Source organism: Sus scrofa, chromosome 6 (assembly GCF_054392235.1).
Source record: "Sus scrofa isolate SSC_HxYL_T2T_F1_AM1 chromosome 6, Sscrofa_HxYL_maternal_Yorkshire_Landrace_v2.0, whole genome shotgun sequence".
Lineage (NCBI taxonomy): Eukaryota > Metazoa > Chordata > Mammalia > Artiodactyla > Suidae > Sus > Sus scrofa.
In genome coordinates this window covers 85,246,542-85,264,377 of record NC_139388.1, presented here as the reverse complement: position 1 = coordinate 85,264,377, position 17,836 = coordinate 85,246,542, and the positions used below count along the sequence as shown (strand labels likewise).

The window sequence follows — 17,836 nt, the reverse complement described above, 5'->3', positions numbered from 1 at the left end:
TTGGCCCCTCTCAGACAACCCACAGAACAGTCACCACTCTGGGTGTGTGTGTGCCCGCGCCTACACACGTGTGCTCTGAGAAATCAATGGGGATGCTTTCAACGCAGCCACTGGAGATGCGGGGAGGGTTACCCCCTGCCTCCAAGGCTCTGAGGATAATTCTGGTGGGAGGGGCCGAATGAGGTCATCTCCTGGGCTCCATGGAATGCTGGGATCTTTCGCCAAGGTGGGAGGGGCTTGTATGTGGTGGGGGCATGCTGCCACTGCCTGTCTGAGGAGCATCAGAAGTGCACTGAGCCCCCAGGGATGGGTGAGGGGGGTGCTCAGGAAGCCACCATGAAATACATTTTACCTAATGCTTCTTGCTTAGAACTGTAGAAGGCTCAGCTGAGGAGATTCCAATCCAGCCCCTGGAAGGGCAGTTGGGTCACTGTTTGGGAGGCCAGAGGTAGAATCAGACAGACCTCCATGCAACTCCCACCCCTCCACTCCCTAATATTGTGACCTTGAGCAAGTTTTCTTAGCCTTTCTGAGCTTCAGTTGCTACACCTGTCCAATGGAGAAGCTCACCTGGAAAAGATGCCATGAGGATGAAAGAAGAAATGCGTGTTAGGGTTTAAGTGTGATGCTCGGCACCATTGGGAGGAATATATAATTCAGAATCTTTTTCTTTTCTTTTCTTTCTTTCTTTCTTTCTTTCTTTCTTTCTTTCTTTCTTTCTTTCTTTCTTTCTTTCTTTCTTTCTTTCTTTCTTTCTTCCTTTCTTTCTTTCTTTCTTCCTTTCTTTCTTTCTTTCTTTCTCTCTCTCTCTCTCTCTCTCTTTCATCTTTTCTAGGGTCAGACCTGTGACACATGGAGGTTCCCAGGCTAGGGGTCCAATTGGACCTGTTGCTGCCGGCCTACACCAGAGCCACAGCAACACCAGATCTGATCCGTGTCTGCAACCTATACCACAACTCACGGCAACGCCGGATCCTTAACCCACTGAGTGAGGCCAGGGATCGAACTCACAACCTCATGGTTCCTAGTCGGATTCCTTAACCACTGAGCGGTGACAGGAACTCCAGACTATTTCAAGAGGAGTTCCCGTTGTAGTGCACTGGAAACGAACCTGACTAGTATCCATGAGGATGCGGGTTTGATCCTTGGCCTTGCTCACTGGGTCAAGGATCCAGCATTGCCCTGAACTGTGGTGTAGCTCGCAGATGCAGCTTGGATCCCACATTGCTGTGGCTGTGGCGGTGTAGGCCTGCAGCTGCAGTTGATTCGACCCCTAGCCTGGGAACTTCCGTATGTCTCGGGTGCAGACCTAAAAAGCAAAAAAAAAAAAAAAAAAAGAGAATATTTCCAGAGAGTGGGGCTTGGGGCTAGGGGTTGGGGGAATGTGAGATGCCAGTCAAAGGGTATGAACTCTCAGCTATAAGATAAATAAATCTAGAGACCTAATGTACAGCATGGTGAGTATAATTGACAGTACCGTATTATGTATTTGGAAGTTAAGAGTAGATCTTAAATATTATCAACACACACTCATGAACACACAAAGGTAATTATGTGAGGGGATGAAGTTGTTTAGCTTTACTGTGGCAATTTTTCTGCAATATACACATGTATCAAAACATCACACTGTAATCCTTAAACCTGCATAGGCTGTATAAGATCTCAAGAAAGCTGAGAAAATGTCAATTCAGAGTCACTATGATACACACAGGATGCTGGGCGCTGGGGCTTAAGAGAATAACCTCGCAGGGTCTCTGCCTTCCGTGGTGGGGTGGGGTGGGGGGCACAGGCAGTCTAATAGGGGAAGGCATATCTGTTTCAATCCAGTGAATGCCTGCTCCAGGCTGGGCACCATGCGAGGCACCGGAGAAGCCCTGAGACTTGGACTTAGCATGGAGCTCCTGGATCCAAGCCCCCGTTTTGGGACTTGGCCAAGGTGATCCAGTGCCGAGCAGGGGTGAAGCGGCTCCCTCCACATCTCTCTCTGCAATTGCACCTCCCAGCAAAGGAGAAAGCGGTAGAATGTATCTACCACTTTCCCACTTGAGGGGGCATAAGGAGATAACCGGGAGATGCCGTTAAAACCCACATTGCTGGGCACCTCGCTCGCCCCCAGAGATTCTGATTCAGCTGGTTTGGGGTAGGGCCTGAGAATCTGCAGTTCTAACCAGTTCCCAGGTGAGGCTGATGCTGCTGGCCTGTGGACCACATTTTGAAGATGAGTGGATTCAGGGCCAGAGAAGGGAAGTCGCCTGCCCAAGGGCACACAGCAGGCAGCGGTGGGGCCAGGACTAGAGTCTGGATCGGCTGAGTCCTGGTCTAGTATATTTTCCACCCACCTTGCTGCTTCTCACAGCCTGGCTTCTGCTCAGTCTAGACTATTCCTCTGGGGCCCACAGGCTCAGAAAGTCTTCACTCAGTGGTACAAGTAGTTAGTTTCAGGAGAGGCACAGGGATGGGGCTGCCCAGGCAGGTGGGGGCAGACCTCCAGACCTAGGAGTTGATTTGTCCTGGAGGCACTGGGGAGTCACAGAAGGACTGAAGTGAAGGTGGCAACCCGCTCCTCAACTGAAACACAAGCTTGTCACCTGGACAACCCCTGGATGCCCCATGATGCCTTTAAAACAACAACAAAAAACAATAACAAAAAGGAAGCCCCCCCAGCTAACACGAGACACTCCCTTGTTCACGCTTTGCCAGGCCCTTCTCCAGAGGCTTTACGTCAATTAACTCATTCAACATTCATAGCAACCCTATGAGGCTGGTTTTATTATTATACCCATTTTACAGCTGAGGAAATGGAGGCACTGAGGCATGAGGTGACTTGCCCAAAGTTACCAGGCAGTGGAGCTGGAATCTGAACCCAGGCCCACCAAGATCCAACAGATCTTTTGCCCTCCACTGGCTTCGGCTAATCAGGCTGACCAGAAAGGTCTGGAAACCAGTGGGCCTCAGAGGGCCTCTGAGGACAGCCTGGTCCAGCTCCCATCCTGCTGCTGCAAAGCTAACTCTGGCCGGCTCTGGCTGACTCACCCACCGCCCACCCGGCTCTGGACGCTCAGCTGTCAGTGGAGGCAGGTCTCCCACGGCCATGGGGGTCTGGGCTTGGCGGGCTTAGCTGGCAGGCTTGGGTTACCAGCAGCTCACCCCGGCTCTGATCCCATAAGCCCCGTAACCCTGGGCGTGGCAAGGAGGAGGCATTTGCTGGGAAGATGATCAAGGCGGGCCAGTGAGGGCCAAGCAGGGCTGGCCTTTCTCCTGGAATCCAGGAGGATTAACGGTGGAGAAAAGGGAACAGCTGGATGTGCTCCCAGCCCTCCCGCCGCCCTGCCGCCCACCCTGAGGTGTCGGGTTTCCCTGCAAGTTGGTCTTTAGGGAATTCTGGTATTTTCAATTACCAGCCGGGCACACCGGCAGGAGGATGGGGTCAGTGGTGCCCCGTGACCCCTGCAAGGAGATGGAGCCCCAGGGAGCCAGCACAAAGGAGGCTTGTGGCCAAGAGGGGAAGGGGGAGGCTGGCCAGGCCTGCTTGACCAGAGCAGGTGGCCAGGGGCCCGGATGCCCCCAGCGAGCCCTGGGGGAGCTTCCAGTCTCTCCATCAGCTGAGACCTGAAGAAGGAGCCTTCCCTCCGGGGAACCCTGTTCCCCTCAGGGCATAGAACAAGGTGGCCTCCTGGGTCCTCCAGGACTAGGGCAGGAAGTCAGGTGGCCTGTGAGCCTGGCTACTGCAAGAGGGTGTGGGTTCGTGTCTCAGCTTCCCAAAGCCCTGAGCTCTAAGGATGGATGCCCACACTCAGCCTTTAACTCTGTCACCAGAAGACCCCGTGAGCTCAGAGGGAGTCGGGAGCGGGCACCAGCACCAGGAATCTGAGACCCCACAGCCTCCCTGACACCTTCACTCCTGCTGGTGGCCCTCGGCGTCTTCCCACTGCATCAGGAATAAAACATGGGTGCTCCTCGTGGCCTGCAAGGCCCGCCGGCCACCTCCCTCCACTTGCCTCCCGGCTCTCAAGTGCCACCCACACTGCCTCTCCGTTTCCAGTCAGACCGCGGTCATTGCTTTCTTGGGACCTTGGCCCATGGCGTTTCTGCCTGGCACCTTCCTGCCCCAGATCTTCCATGGCCGGCACCTCCTCTTCATTCAGGTCTCAGCTAAACCATCACCTCCTCAGGGAGGCCCTCCCTGACCACCAATCCCTGCTCCAGTCACTCTCCATCCCACACTCTCTTTCTTTTCTTTAATACGGTTTACACTGTCTTATCTGCAGGCAGGGATCTGTGTCTCTTATGCAGTATGTCCCTAGTGCCTGGAACAGTGTGTGGCTTAGAGGAGGCGCCCTTTTAGCTCTTTAAGGAACCTGGCCTCAGCCAGTAGGCAGGAGAAGGCAGCATATCCTGTATGATAGTTTCTTTCTTTTTTTCTTCTTTTTAGGGCCACACCTGCCACACACAGACGTTCCCAGGCTAGGGGTCGAATCGGAGCTGCAGCGCCAGCCTATGCAACAGCCACAGCAGTGTGGGATCCAAGCCATAGCATCTGTGACCTCCGCTGCAGCTCGTGGCAACGCTAGATGTATGACCCACTGAGAGAGGCCAGGGATCCAACCTGAATCCTTATGGCTACTGGTTGGGTTCTTAACCTGCTGAGCCACACCAGGAACTCTGATAGTTACTTTCAATTCACTCTTCCCCAGACCCTGTGCCCATCTGTGACTTGACCAGCTGCTATGACATGGGGCCTCTTGCTGACCAGCCAGCCTGCAACATCATGACAATTGTTTACTATTGTGCTTGCATGCTCCAGGGTCTGTAGCAGGAACACTGTACCCGTGATCGGACTCAAAATTTCCAGCTAAAGACAGGATAGCTGTTTTGAGTGTTTGTCTCTAGAACCTGCAGCAGTGCAGTTCACTCCTGATGATTTGGCTGGGATTCTGGGTGACCCGATGATAACTCTCACAGCAGAATTTTCACAAATAAAATTCTTTCAGAAAATGGGTCTTTGTTTCTTTCTGATCGGACCAAAGGTCTTAGAGATTGGTGTGAGGCAGAAAAAAGGAAAAGCTGAGAAATGGGGCTAGGGTGGCACTTTTCCTCATAGAAACTAGGTGTTCTGTGGCCAAGAAAAAATTTGAGAAACAGAGTTCTAGGCCTCATGCTCCTTTATTCCAGGCTCTGAGAAGTCCTGCAGGGGAGAGACCCAGCTAACTTGTTTTAACCTGGCAGTCTCTGTCTTAGTCGGCTTCAAAACCCTTTTTTCACATAGTAGTTTCTATGTTTTGGCACTAGCAATCTGAGGGACATATTTTGGAGGGGAAGAAAAAAAAAGCAGGAGATAAACTATTAATTTTTTCTGAACCTGAGAAGAACTGGGGGTGGCAGCTGGCTGTTTATCTACTCCTCCACTCTTGCCTTGAGTCAGTGTAGGTTTAGCTGTGCCTCCCAGGTGCCCCAATCAGATGGACTAGGGGTTAATCACCTCCACTTTACAGATGAGGAAAGTGAGCATCAGATCAAGCCTCTTTCCCAGGGTGCTTCAGCTCATAAGCGTCAGGGCTGGGATCAGGATTCGGCCTGCCTGACATGAAAGCCCAGGCTGGTTTTTTCTCTCCCTGAATGTCTGGCCCTATCCATAAGTGGAATTGTGCAGGCTGAAGCCAGGCCCTGGGCCCTGTGCTACAGAAACACCCAATGGCTCCCCCTGCTACTGGGCTGCAGAACCATCCTAATCTCATCTGGGGCTGCCCAGTGGGACCCAGTCCCATCCCAGCATCTGGACTAGCAAGGTAGTAAGAGCATGGGCCTCGAATCAGGCGGCTTAGGCTGCCGGGGATGGTGATGGGGATGCTGGGAAGGTTAAATGAAGGCCTGCATGTAAAGTGTTTAGCACAGGACTTGGCCTAGAGTAAGGGATCAGGGGACATCAGCCACGTGTAGCTGTCTGGGCCACTCACTGCACTGTGAGTAGCTGAGGGCTCAGCAGAGGCTCGTGAATGGTGATGGTGATGGTGGAAGAGGGGAGGAGAAGCAGCATCCAGGGTTCAGATCCCAGCTCTCTTATGCTCAGGTGACTATGCGACCTTAGGAGACTTAAGCCTCTCTCTCAGCCCACATTCCACACCCGTAAAATGGATTGTGGCAGACAATAACCACTGCCTACCACATATCCATTCTTTCTTTCCAAATGAACAAAATCCTGGATCTTAGCTGGGCACATGGTACACAAATAAAAGACTACATTTTCCCAAACTCTCTGGCAACCAGAAGTGGCCACGTGACAACGTGTTTAATGTGCCAACGAGATATAAGCTAAAATGTGGGACTTCTAGGAAGTTTCCTTAAAAGGGAGTGGGCCCTACCCTTGTCGCTCTCCTCTTCCATCTTGTTGCCTGAGACATGGATGCGATAGCTGGAGCTCTTGCAGCCATTTTGGCCTAGAAGGACAAGAAGCTGTGTGCTGCAGAACCTAGATCCCTAATGATTCCACAGAGTTCTATTAACTTCTATTTTCTGTTAAGTTCTAATAACTTCTATTTTCTGACATCCTTTACACATAAGAAAAATAAACCTCAATTTTGTCTACGCCACTGCAGTAGACTGGCTGTATTAACTGCCTCTCTGTATCTACACCCTTTGCCCTATAACTTGTATGGTCTCCCTCTGACTCTGGCTCTGGGCTTGGCCATGTGACTTGCTCTGGCCAATGGAATATAAGCAAACATGATATAAACAGAGGCTTGAAAAAGCCCTTCCATGTATCTGTTGGCTGTCTAGGTGCCCTGTGATTGCCAAGAGAACATGCCCAGGCCGACCTGCTGGAGGCCAAGACACGTGGAGCAGAGGTGTTGCCCCCGTCGTCCTCATCAGGGCTATTTCTGACCAGCTGACAGCAGTCAACCCCAAACATGCAATAGAGCCCTGACCAGACCCAAAGAGCCGCCAAGTGACCCGGACTAGCTGAAGTGCAAACAAACGAATGCTCCCTGCCTCGACCCATCCAACCAGAAGACTCATGTACTAGATAAGTGCTTCATGCTTTACGCCATTGCTTTTGTGGTTGACTGCTAAACAGCATTACAGTGGCAGCAGCTATCTGTGATTTTTTTCTTCCCATTACAGGCAGTGAAACCCAATCTTAGCTGAGCGTCTAGGCAGGCAGTGCCTCCTCTGCCGAATGCTTGGGAGGATCAAAGAGGACGATGCGTGCAGAGGGCTCGGCCTGGGGAGGGAAGTGCCCTCTCCCTCTCTCTTCCTTTCTCCAGGCATGAGCCTCCATGGGGGCTCTCTTGGCCCATCTCTTTCTGATCCTCTCCACCCCCAGGGAGAGAAGTAGGTGAGTACACGCTCATGCCAGTTCTAGAGACCAGCCACTGTGTGCCCGCTCCACAGGAGGGCGAAAGGATCAGAGGAGAACACAGCTGGCAGAAAAGGCTTTGCGAAGTTGTAAGTTTTTCTGTGAGAGAGCCATGTGGAGTGGTGTCATGGACAGAGGCTGTGACACCTGGCCAGGGTGTTGGAGACCAGCTCTGCGGGGGACCTGCTGTATCATCTTGGGCAGCCACTCTCTGGGCCTCAATGTTCCTGTCTATACAGGAGGTATTTGCATGGGATGAACCCTGAGGTGCTTTAATTTGACTTAGGTTAGCTTCCATGAGTCTTAGAATCACCCCCGAAGAGGTCCATGACCTAATCCCCCACATGGCTGAATAGTTATCTTAGGAGGCAAAAGAGACTTGGCAGATGCGATTAAGGTTATGGCCCTTGAGATGGGAGATTATCCTGGATTATCCAGGTAGACTCAGTCTAATCACTTGAGTCCTTAAAAGAGAAGACTCTTTCCCAGATGAGAGTCAGACCAGAGAGCGGGAGTATAAGGAGGACGCCCTGCTGCCGCTTCTGAGATGCAGGAGGCCTCGGGTAAGGACTGGGGAGAGGCCCCTGGCCCCAGGGGACCTCCTGGCTGACAGTCAGCAAGAAAGCGGAGCCCTCACGCCTACAAACACATGGAGCTGAATTCTGCTAACAGCTGTATGATCGTGGAAACGGACCGTTCATTAGAGCCGCAAGGAATGCAGACCTGCAGACACCTTGATTTTAACCTGACGAGATCCAGGCTAGACTTCTGACCCATGGGGCTGTCTGATAAGAACTGTGTGTCCTTCTCGGTCGCTAAGTTCGTGGTATTTTGTTGTAGGGGCAGTCAGTAAATGACACACCTTCTCATTTCATTTTACGCCCAGCGGCCATGTGCTGGCTGCGTTGTCCTCCTTATCACTCACCTGGCAACCACCTTGCACAGCTCGGATGATGGACATATGCCCATTTGGAAGGTGAGGACACTGAGGCTCAGGGAAGTAAGGTTCCCTAGACAGCCTGATCCCACAGCTTGGAAAGGAGCATGTTGCATGAGGGCAGGTGTGTCAAGTTCAGCACGGATGCCTTTTTCTCCTGCACACCACACACAAGGATACGACGTCGGGGGATCTTCCTAACGGGTCAATCTACCATTCAGTGTGGGTGGCCCCAAAGGCTGCATGTGCTTAGCCAGGTTGTGGTGTGGACTGGTCCAGGCGCAGAGCCTGCCCTGCCTCTGCGGAAGGCCTGACTCTGGCCGACACTGGGCCTGAGTATGCATGATGTAATTATTTGGGCTCTGTCACGGGCTGCCTAGTGGCTGTGGGCACGTTGCTTAACCCTTAAAGCCCTCGCTTTCCTTTCCTGTAAGACAGGGGGATAATAGGACCCACCTCACAGCATTGGGAAGATTCATCATTCTTGGAATGGTGTCTGGCACCTGCACACTTGCCAAATGAGAACTGTTAATGATGATCACGGCGGCTCGAGAAGGAGCTCTGCATTTTGAGAGCCTGCCATCCCAGGCAGCCCGTGAAATGCCTTGAGAGCATGAACTCAAAGCCCACAGTAGTCCCACAAGGGGGAGGTGGCAGTGCCCACAAGGAAGATGCAACTGAGCGACATGTCTGGGGTGAGGGGCTTGGCTTGATTCAAAGCCAAGTTTTTTTGTTGTTGTTGCCCCATTCCAAAGCCCAGACCCTTCTCTCCGCCTCCAGGACCAGGGCGACCCGAAGGATGAGTCCCGCTTTGCTGAAATGCTGCAGGCGCGCCAAGGTCTGCACAGCTGCTTCTGCCTTGTCCCTCGGATCTCGGCTCATGTGCCACCTCCTCAGAGAGGCTCCCCCTCTGATCCTCTGAGGTTGGGGACCACGGCCGCTGCACAGCGGACTGAATCCTGCGTCTGTCCCTTCCCAGCTGAGGGAGGCCTGGCACCGGCTTGACCGCTCCCGTTTCCTCATCCTTCAAGCGAGGATACACAGCTCAGCCTGGCCTCCTGGCCTGGGGGCCCTGAGAGTACTCATGCACACGGGGCAGAAAGGCCTTCTGGAATGGTAGAGTGTGGTTCGAAGGCGGCGTGATGGCTTTATGAATTCAGAAGACGGCTCTGGCCCCGGCGAATGCCAAGGGATTGCGAGCAAGGCCCAGTCACTTGCCCCAAAGAAATACTTTTTCCTTTTAAGGCAGTGAGCTAGATATTTATATATTGAATTTTAGGGTCTGATGAAAACCGAGCACTGAATGCATGTGTCTGGAAATCAAGTTCCTGGCCTTGTTGTCCAGCCTCATCCTGCTCCTCCACACCCCACCTCACTCCATGCTTCTCTGGATCCTTCAGCAAATGCTCGCTGAGCTGCAGTGTGCCCCGGCGAGGTGCCAGGAAAACCTCAGTGAGGGAAAGGGGACATCGTGTACTGCCGAGTGGGAGACAGGACTGAAATGATCAAAGATATGAGGCTAAAGTCTCAGCCACGGGAATTTGAGGGACATGGTGCTGGGGGCATGCGACCAGATCAGGAAGGTCAATGAAGATGGGCTAAGGTCCAAGGGATGGGCTAAAGGGGAAAAGCATTCCAAGCAGCAGGAACAGCATAGGCAAAGACTCTGTGGTAGTGGAGCCTGGTGCCCAGGAGGAATAAAAAGAACCCTCCTTCCAGCCAGCCTCCTGCACTTCCCTCCCTTCAAGATTCTATCCCTGCTTGTTAGAAACCGCTCCATTCTTCACAGCCAAGCTCACATGCCTCCTCTTCCAGGAAGCCTTCCGTGACATGCCTTTTCCCATTTCCCCATAGGAAATGATCTCCTCTGCCTGGGATCTCCCTGACTCACCAACCCCTCCTAGGGCCCTCACTCATGCCATCTTGTATGTAAACTCTGTCCATGTCTCACCTTCCCAACCAGCACATAAATCCTTAATGGCAGGAACCATGGCTTCTCCAGTGTAGACTTGGGGTTGTGCGGTCCTGAATTTACACCTGACTTGAGGCCACTTAGAAGCGGGACTTTGCATAAATGACGCCTCTTTTGGGCCTCTGTTTTCTCATTTGGCAAAAAGCGGTCATGTGGTGAAGGTGTGTGGGCTCTGGGCATCTAGGAGAGTGGGGCTTATCAAGGAGCCTAGAACAAAGAGGAGGGGGAGGGTGGATATGACCCGGAAAGCCTCGGGGCTTTGAGGGCTTATTTAGACCTGCCTTTCCCAAATCTGTATGATGGTAAGCCACTTATTAAAAATGCTGATTCTGGGAGTTCCTGTCATGGCTCAGTGGTTAACGAATCTGACTAGGAACCATGAGGTTGCAGGTTCGATCCCTGGCCTCGCTCAGTAGGTTAAGGATCCAGTGCTGCCGTGAGCTGTGGTGTAGGTTGCAGACGGAGCTCGGATCCTGAGTTGCTGTAGCTCTGGCGTAGGCTGGTGGCCACAGCTCCGATTAGACCCCTAGCCTGGGAACCTCCATATGCCGTGAGTGCAGCCCTAGGAAAGGCAAAAAGACAAAAAAAAAACCAAAAAAAACCTGATTCCCAGGGCTCATTTCCAGAGTTCTGATTTATCAGGTCTGGGAAACTGTGTTCTGAGAAAGCACTCACTCTCTCTCCCTCTCTCCTTTTTTTAAACAGCTGCACCTGCAGCATATGGAAATTCCCAGGCTAGGGGTAGAACTGGAGCTGCAGCTGAGGCCTATGCCACAGCCACAGCAATGCTGGATCCCAGCCACATCTGCAACCTACAGCAGAGCTTGCAGCAACAACGAATCCTTAACTCACTGAGCAAGCCCAGAGATTGAACCTGCATCTTCATGGACACTATGTCAGGCTCTTAACCCGCTAAGCCACAATGGGAACTCCTCTCATAGATATCTGGTGTTCAATTTGATGGGGAAATTGAAGCCTGGAGGGAGGGAGTGATTCTCTTGAGTGTGATAGGCTGGGTGGGGGATCTCAGCTCTGCCTCTCTTGTAACGGGATCACACACCTGCATCTCCTGCCAAGGAAATCCGCAGGGTTCTTTGTGGATTTGCTGTGGGCAACTGTGCCACAAGCAACGTCCTGAGTTTACATGGCCTGGCTTGGCTCGGCCACTTGTGTACCCCCCATTCACTATAAGAGAAATAAGCCTGGATGGGGGGAAGCTGCTCATCCAAGGAAAATGAGAAGACATATGAAACAGACCGAATCCAGCCCACATTCTGGAGCCGTGCCCAGCTCAGAGGGCCTGGTGCAGATTAGCAGACCCTAGCTAACTCATAGACTAGTGAGTGAGAAAATAAATGTTACAGTTATAAAATACTGTGTGTATGTGGGGGGTAGGGTGGGGTGGTTTTGTTACGCAGCCTTATTGCAGCAATAACTGACCAATACACTAAGGTCACATAGCAAATGAATGACAAAACTGGGATTCAAACTCCAGTCCCCTGCTCCTGACCACAGTGCTTGTTTCTCACTGCTTCTGCCTTTCAATCCTAAGGGCTCCCCCTACATCTTCCTCTCCGGGAACCCTCGCTTCCACTCTGCCCCATCACCTTTCTCTGGGACCTTCCAGCTCCAGACAGGAGGGCTCCTTCCCAGAAGCCCCTGCTGCTAATAAACTGAGCCTTATTAAGCAGGCAGTTCCACCCTCAGGGCTCCCAAATGGAGGCGGGGGAGGCCTCCACAGCTAGAGAAAGAACTCCAGGGGCTCTGGGGAATTTCTAGCTTCTCCCAGTTGAAAAGAGTTCCTTCCCCTCCACTCCCATTGGGAGTCTGGGCTTCCCTACCTCAGAGCCTTGTCATCTGGGGAGACTCACAGCCAAGGCTGCATAATCTGTCAGGTGTCGGTGCTGACAGCTGCTGGCTTTGGAGTGTTCTTTCAGATTGCCGCCTGGAGTCAAACTCCATCCGGACCCCAATCTGAGTGGGGCTTAAATGCACCCATGGGCCTACACTCATAAACGTGCCCACTCGGCCCAGCAACATCATAAACACTCCCCCAAAAAACCACGCTCAGACACAAACACACTGACAGGCAGGGCCACCTCGAGATGTACAAACGCAAGCTCAGACACAGCCCCCTCCACGCCCCTCTGATTCAGACACACCCATGCTCCCAATGCATGTATGTGTAAGGAGCCACACGGCCAGAGACACATGTGATCACAAACACATGGCCACCCAGGCATATCCAAGGACACACCACATATCTCACAAATATGTTCACACGTGCATGCTCATCAGACCCACAGTTCTTTGGGTAGAGCCTGGACCGTGCTGCACACTGGAGTCTGTCACACCTAGCCACTTCCTGTCTTGGACCCTGCCTAGCTTTGTGACTCAGCTTTTCTGAGCATCATCTCTGAAATGGGGACACAGGTACCTCCTACTCTAGGAGTTCAGGGGGTGGCAGTGAGGTCATGCATGAAAGCACCCCTCAACCAGGCAAAGTTGGCTGTCCCCTCTCCTTCCGTGTCCTTGTTCTCAGAATTCCATTTGTTTCTATTGCTCCCTTCAAAATTCTATTAGTCTTTTGGAGTTCCCTTGTGGCGCAGTGGGTTAAGGATCTGGCACTGTCACTCCAGCAGTTTGGGTCTCTGCTGTGGCACGGGTTTGGTCCCTGGCCCAGGATTTCCATGTGCCATGGGAGTGACCAAAAATAAATTCTATTAGTTTTTCAGACTGCAGGTCAAATCCTGCCCCCTCCAGGAAGCCTTCTTGGACTTCCATCTCTGGATGCCCTGAGCACTTACTGTGTGGGCCCCAACTGGCATCAGAAAGATAGGCTGGGCAGCTCCACTCATTTTCTGTCTTGGAGCCTGGCCTCCCTTGGCTCTACTTAGATGGGGTCCAGACCACGCTCACAGCAGGGCCTTGGCAAAAGTTGTCGAGTGAATAACTAAGGGCAACTTACAGTGCCAGCCACAGAGTCTTCTATAGAAACCACAGGAATCACAGGTCCTTGAAAATCTCATGTGGCCTTGGGTGGAGATGAGCTGGGAAGTGTCTCCTGGACCTGGTCATACGGAGGTCCCAGGTGACCCTGAGGACATCGGTCTTGGTGGAGAGGTGGGGCCGGAAGCCTGAGTGCAGTGGGTTGAAGTGGGGCTGGCAGAGGGGGTAAGATGGCATCGTTTGGCCACTTTTTTTGTTATAAAGGAAATCAGGCAGAGGATGGGGTGGGGGCACGTGGGGTCACAGAAAGGATTAAAGATGAGCCCGGGGAGAAGAGTTTTGCTGAATTTAGACTGGAGGGAGCAAAAGGTTCAGAGAGCACCTATGGAAACTGCTTGATGTCTCCTGCAGTCTGTCTCCCCACCGTCCACTGTCATGGAGGCTGAAGTCAGGCTGGGAGAGAGTCCATCGCCCAACCCCCTTTGTGGCTCGGGGGAAAGCCACGTGACCAAGGTCTTTCTAATGGAACGTGCCCAGAAGTGATGGGTGCCACTTCCGCCTGCTTTGCTTAAAACGTGATTGCTGCCCTGGGTTTTCTGTCTTGCCCCTTCCTGCAGGCTGGAGCGCAGACGAACCTGTGACTCAGCTTCCACCATGCAGAGGAGGAGCACAGAGGCTCGTGAGACAAAGTGGAAGAAACCCGGGTCCCTGAATCTCCAAGTGGATCAGCATTCCCTGATGACCTGGACTGCTCACCCCTGGACTCCTGCCTGAGAGGGAAAGGCACGTCTGCGTTCTCTGAGCCACTGGACCCTGGGCCCTTTTGTTATAGCAGCTTTACCTTCTCCTTCAACGACACATGTTTGACAAATGTCAGCAATTATTCTAAATGCCACCACAATGGAGAGAGAACACTTACTCTCCCACAGGGCTGCATCACGCGAGCAGCCTTGGAAGAGGAAAGCGCTCCACCGATGTGAGGGCGTCTTTAACGAGGGCTGGCAGGATACCCACTTGGCCCAGCGGGACGCGGCGCTGCCCTAGGAGCTTGCGTGTGAGGCGCTTACCTGCCTGGTTGGTGGTGATGTTCACGGAGGCGAACTGCGGTGAGAAGGGGCTCTGGTCGGTGACGCCGTTCACGGCCTGGATCTCGAAGGTGTACTGGGTGTGGGCCAGCAGGTCACTGATGTAAATGCGAGGCTCGGTCAGGCCCAGCTGGCGGGGTGCGTATTGCACGTTGTCCCCGCAGCGGGTGCAGGCGCCCCGGCCGGAGCCGCAGCTCTTGCAGATGATGTTGTAGACGAGATCCTCACGGCCTCCAGAGTCGCGGGGTGGGGTCCACTCCAGCATGAGGGAGGTCTCGTTGACACTGGAGATCACGGCCTGGGGTGCGGAGGGGATGGCTGGGGAGGGGGAGAGGTGTCGGTCACGGGGGTGGTGTGGGGTACGTTCCCCAAGAGACCGCTCTGTGCCCACTGCCCTGGCTCCAGCCTAGGCCTCCTCAAAGGCTTCCTCCAAATCCCTTCTTCTCTCCACCCAGCAGACACGGTTCTAGAACATAACTCTCTTCCTGCTGCACATACCCGCTTAAACCTTCCTCCCCAGACTCCAAGCTCCTCGGTGTTTGTGCCTAGGTGTTTGTGCCTTTTTCTGTTGGGGTTTATTTCCAGCTGATATCTATTTCTCCTTTTTTCCTTATAACAGAACCCAATTTTATTCAGGGATGCAATATGTCCGGCTAAAGACTATTTCCCTGCTTCCTGTGATTAAGTGTTAGCCAATGATATATACCAAAGTTGTTGGTTAGAACTTTTTCTTAAAAGGAGACAGCTGTAGCATGTCCCTTTGGATCTTTCCTTTTTTCCTGCTGCTGAGAATGTGTGTGATGGCTGGAGCTACAGCAGCAATGTTGGACTATGAAGGGACCTGAAGGGTAGAAACCACATGCTATGGATGGCAGGGCAGAAGAAAAGTGCCAGTGCTCAGGGAACTTCAAGGATTTACCATACTACCCCAGCGCCACCTATCTTTGGGTTTCTATTATGTGAGAGAATAAATCCCTATGGTTTAAGCCACTGGGGCCAGGTCTCTGGTCTCTGCTGCTGACTGCCCTTCCTGTCTGATATAGGGGTGGTGACATTGCCCTCCTGGTCACCCTGTTCTTGGAGAACCTTGGCCTGTGATTCAGGCAGCCGCAGCCAGGAAAGAACACTGGGAAGCCTTTTCTACTACAGACACCACCTGTGTTGGTTCTTCCTCTGTCAAGCTTCCCATTCTCTATTCTGTTGTCAATCAAGACCTGACTTCATCCTCCTTGTGATTTAGCAGAAGGGGGCAAGGAGCCAGATGCCAGCTCCATGGTGTCTGCACATTGGCAGCACGACTACCCCAGGATGACCCTTTCCAGCTAGTTTTCTATTTCCCTTCCCACCAGGTAATTGGCTGCTTCTCACTTAGGAAAGGCCGACTCCAGCCGGACAGCCACCCAACCCTTGCTCTGAGCTTTTCTGTAGATAGACCCAGGACCCTGTCAGGCATTGCCCTCCTGGGGCCCTGGACGTACTTGTGCAGGGCATGTCCAGGGGGTCCAGGTCTGCTCTGTAGTAGCCATTGCGGCAGACGCAGTTGGTGGCCCCTTCCGAAGTGGTCCGGCTATTGATGGGACAGTGGGTACAGGCCTCGTCCCCTTGGTTGGCCTTGAAGGTTCCAGATGGGCAGCCTGGAAGAGAAGACAAGGAGAGTCACTGGGGAAACGAGATGGGGACTCGGAGAGGCCACAACGCCTGGAAGGATCGTGCAGCATCATGGAAGGGCCACACAGTGTCCCTGATGAGAAGCCCCACCTCCTGAGCTCTTGCGGGGGATGGGGGGGTCCTCCAGGCCCCAATGTGGCAGTCCTAGCTGTGCCCAGAAGGTTCCAGGCTACCTGGTTTTTTTGTCTCTGAAGTTGTCTGTGAGTTCAGCTGGGGCCCCTAGCATTCATTCCTTCCCTACTCCAGACTGGCTGTACCACAGCTTCTGGGAGCAGTCCCAGGTTAGTCTGAAGCCTCTGAAGAGGTCAGTGGCAGTACCCAGGACCTGGTCTTGTTTACTAATGGCTGGCTGGGCCCTGGTACTTGTAACTCGATTCCTGGGTTCCAGATGATTGAGATGATTACACACCAGAGCAGAAAAGTCCTAGCACAGCACAGGGTATGTAGAGAGGCAGTGTCATAGAGCAGGAAAGAATTCTGGCTTTGGAAGCAGACAGACCTGGGTCTGAGTCCCAGTTTGGCTGCCTTCTAGCCGTGTGGCCCCGATATGTGGCTTAACCATCTTGAAACTTGGTTTCTTTACCAGTAAAATTATGATTCTAAGGCTCATTTCTGCAGGCCATTGGGAGCATTTGGCATAAGTGTGTAAGGCACATGGAACAAGGCCTTGCACAGTACAGGTGCCCAATGAATAGTAGCTGTTGTTATAGCAGGTGTTTGATCAATTTATGAAAATAAAGAGGGCTTGCAGTACTGGGGACAGCCTGAGGAGGGCAGTGTTTGCGCTTGGTGGACATTCAGCAATCCCGGCTCTCCCAGGGTCTTTGGCCTTCGTCCCTGCTCTGAGGGGATGCTCGGGATGGATTTGGGCCCTGAAGCTCAGGGGTTAGGTTCTTTAAGAGGTGACCACTCCGATGTGGGCCTGTGTGCAAATCCACCCACCCCTTCCTGCTGGTCTTGGGGCTAGGAATCAGGAGGCCTAGGGTCTAGGTCCTGTCCCTTTCTTGGCCTCAGTTTCTTCTGCTTACTGGGGTTTGTAATCTTAGCTCTGCTGTGGTGCCTCAGGTGGGGGATGAAATGTGGCTGAACTATCCATAGGCTGGGGGCTCTCACCTGGTTCACATTCCATGTCCAAGTGCTGTGTGATCTTTGGCAAGCAACTTCCCCCCTCTGAGCATTAGTTTCCTCATATGTAAACGGCTCACATAAGTGTTCCTAAATCATTTTATGAGCCCCAGTCTATTTTTTTTTTTTTAAAGGGCTGCACCTGCAGCATATGGAAGTTCCTGGGCCAGGAGTCGAATAGGAGCTGCAGCTGCTGGCCTACTCTACAGCCACAATGCAGGATCCGAGCCACATCTGTGACCTATGCTGCAGCTTGCAGCAACACCGGATCCTTAACCTGCTGAGCGAGGAGGCTAGGGATCAAACCTATATCCTCATAGACACTACATTGGGTTCTTTTTTTTTTTTTTTTTTTTTTGCTTTTTAGGGCCGCACTCATGGCATAAGGAGATTCCCAGACTAGGGGTTGAGTCAGAGCTACAACTGCCAGCCTATGCCATAGCCACAGCAACACAGGATCCAAGCCACACCTGTGCCCTACACCACAGCACATGGCAATGCCAGATCCTTAACCCACTGAGCGAGGCCAGGGATTGAACCGGCAACCTCATGGTTCCTAGTTGGATTCGTCTCCACTGCGCCATGACAGGAACTCCTACGCTGGGCTCTTAACCTGCTGAGCCACAACAGAACTCCTGGAGCCCCAATCTTCAAGCTTATTTTCCAAGTTCAAGTCTTAGCAACATGGCTTCCTCCCAACCCCTCAACCGGTCTCAGAGATGAGGCCCTCCTTGGTCTTAGATGAC

At 52.7% G+C, this 17,836-nt stretch overlaps 1 protein-coding gene and 2 long non-coding RNA genes across 13 annotated transcripts in view; 2 read left to right on the top strand and 1 right to left on the bottom strand.

Moving 5' to 3' along the window:
- The window catches only part of EPHB2 (EPH receptor B2), a 199,738-nt gene that overhangs the window by 40,796 nt on the left and 141,106 nt on the right, over positions 1-17,836 (bottom strand). For all 11 annotated transcript variants that reach the window (XM_084963279.1, XM_084963281.1, XM_084963284.1 and 8 more), the window contains 2 exons: positions 15,776-15,931; positions 14,280-14,615 (listed from right to left, as the gene is read on the bottom strand). In XM_084963279.1, coding sequence (XP_084819405.1) covers positions 14,280-14,615; positions 15,776-15,931 — 492 coding nt within the window. The remainder of the gene's footprint in view (positions 1-14,279; positions 14,616-15,775; positions 15,932-17,836) is intronic.
- On the top strand, positions 664-5,087 carry LOC146402597 (uncharacterized). The gene is made up of 2 exons (XR_014807274.1): positions 664-873; positions 1,372-5,087. It is a non-coding gene; the product is annotated as an uncharacterized LOC146402597 (long non-coding RNA).
- LOC110261112 (uncharacterized) lies at positions 6,733-10,598 on the top strand. The gene is made up of 2 exons (XR_002344939.2): positions 6,733-8,330; positions 9,072-10,598. It is a non-coding gene; the product is annotated as an uncharacterized LOC110261112 (long non-coding RNA).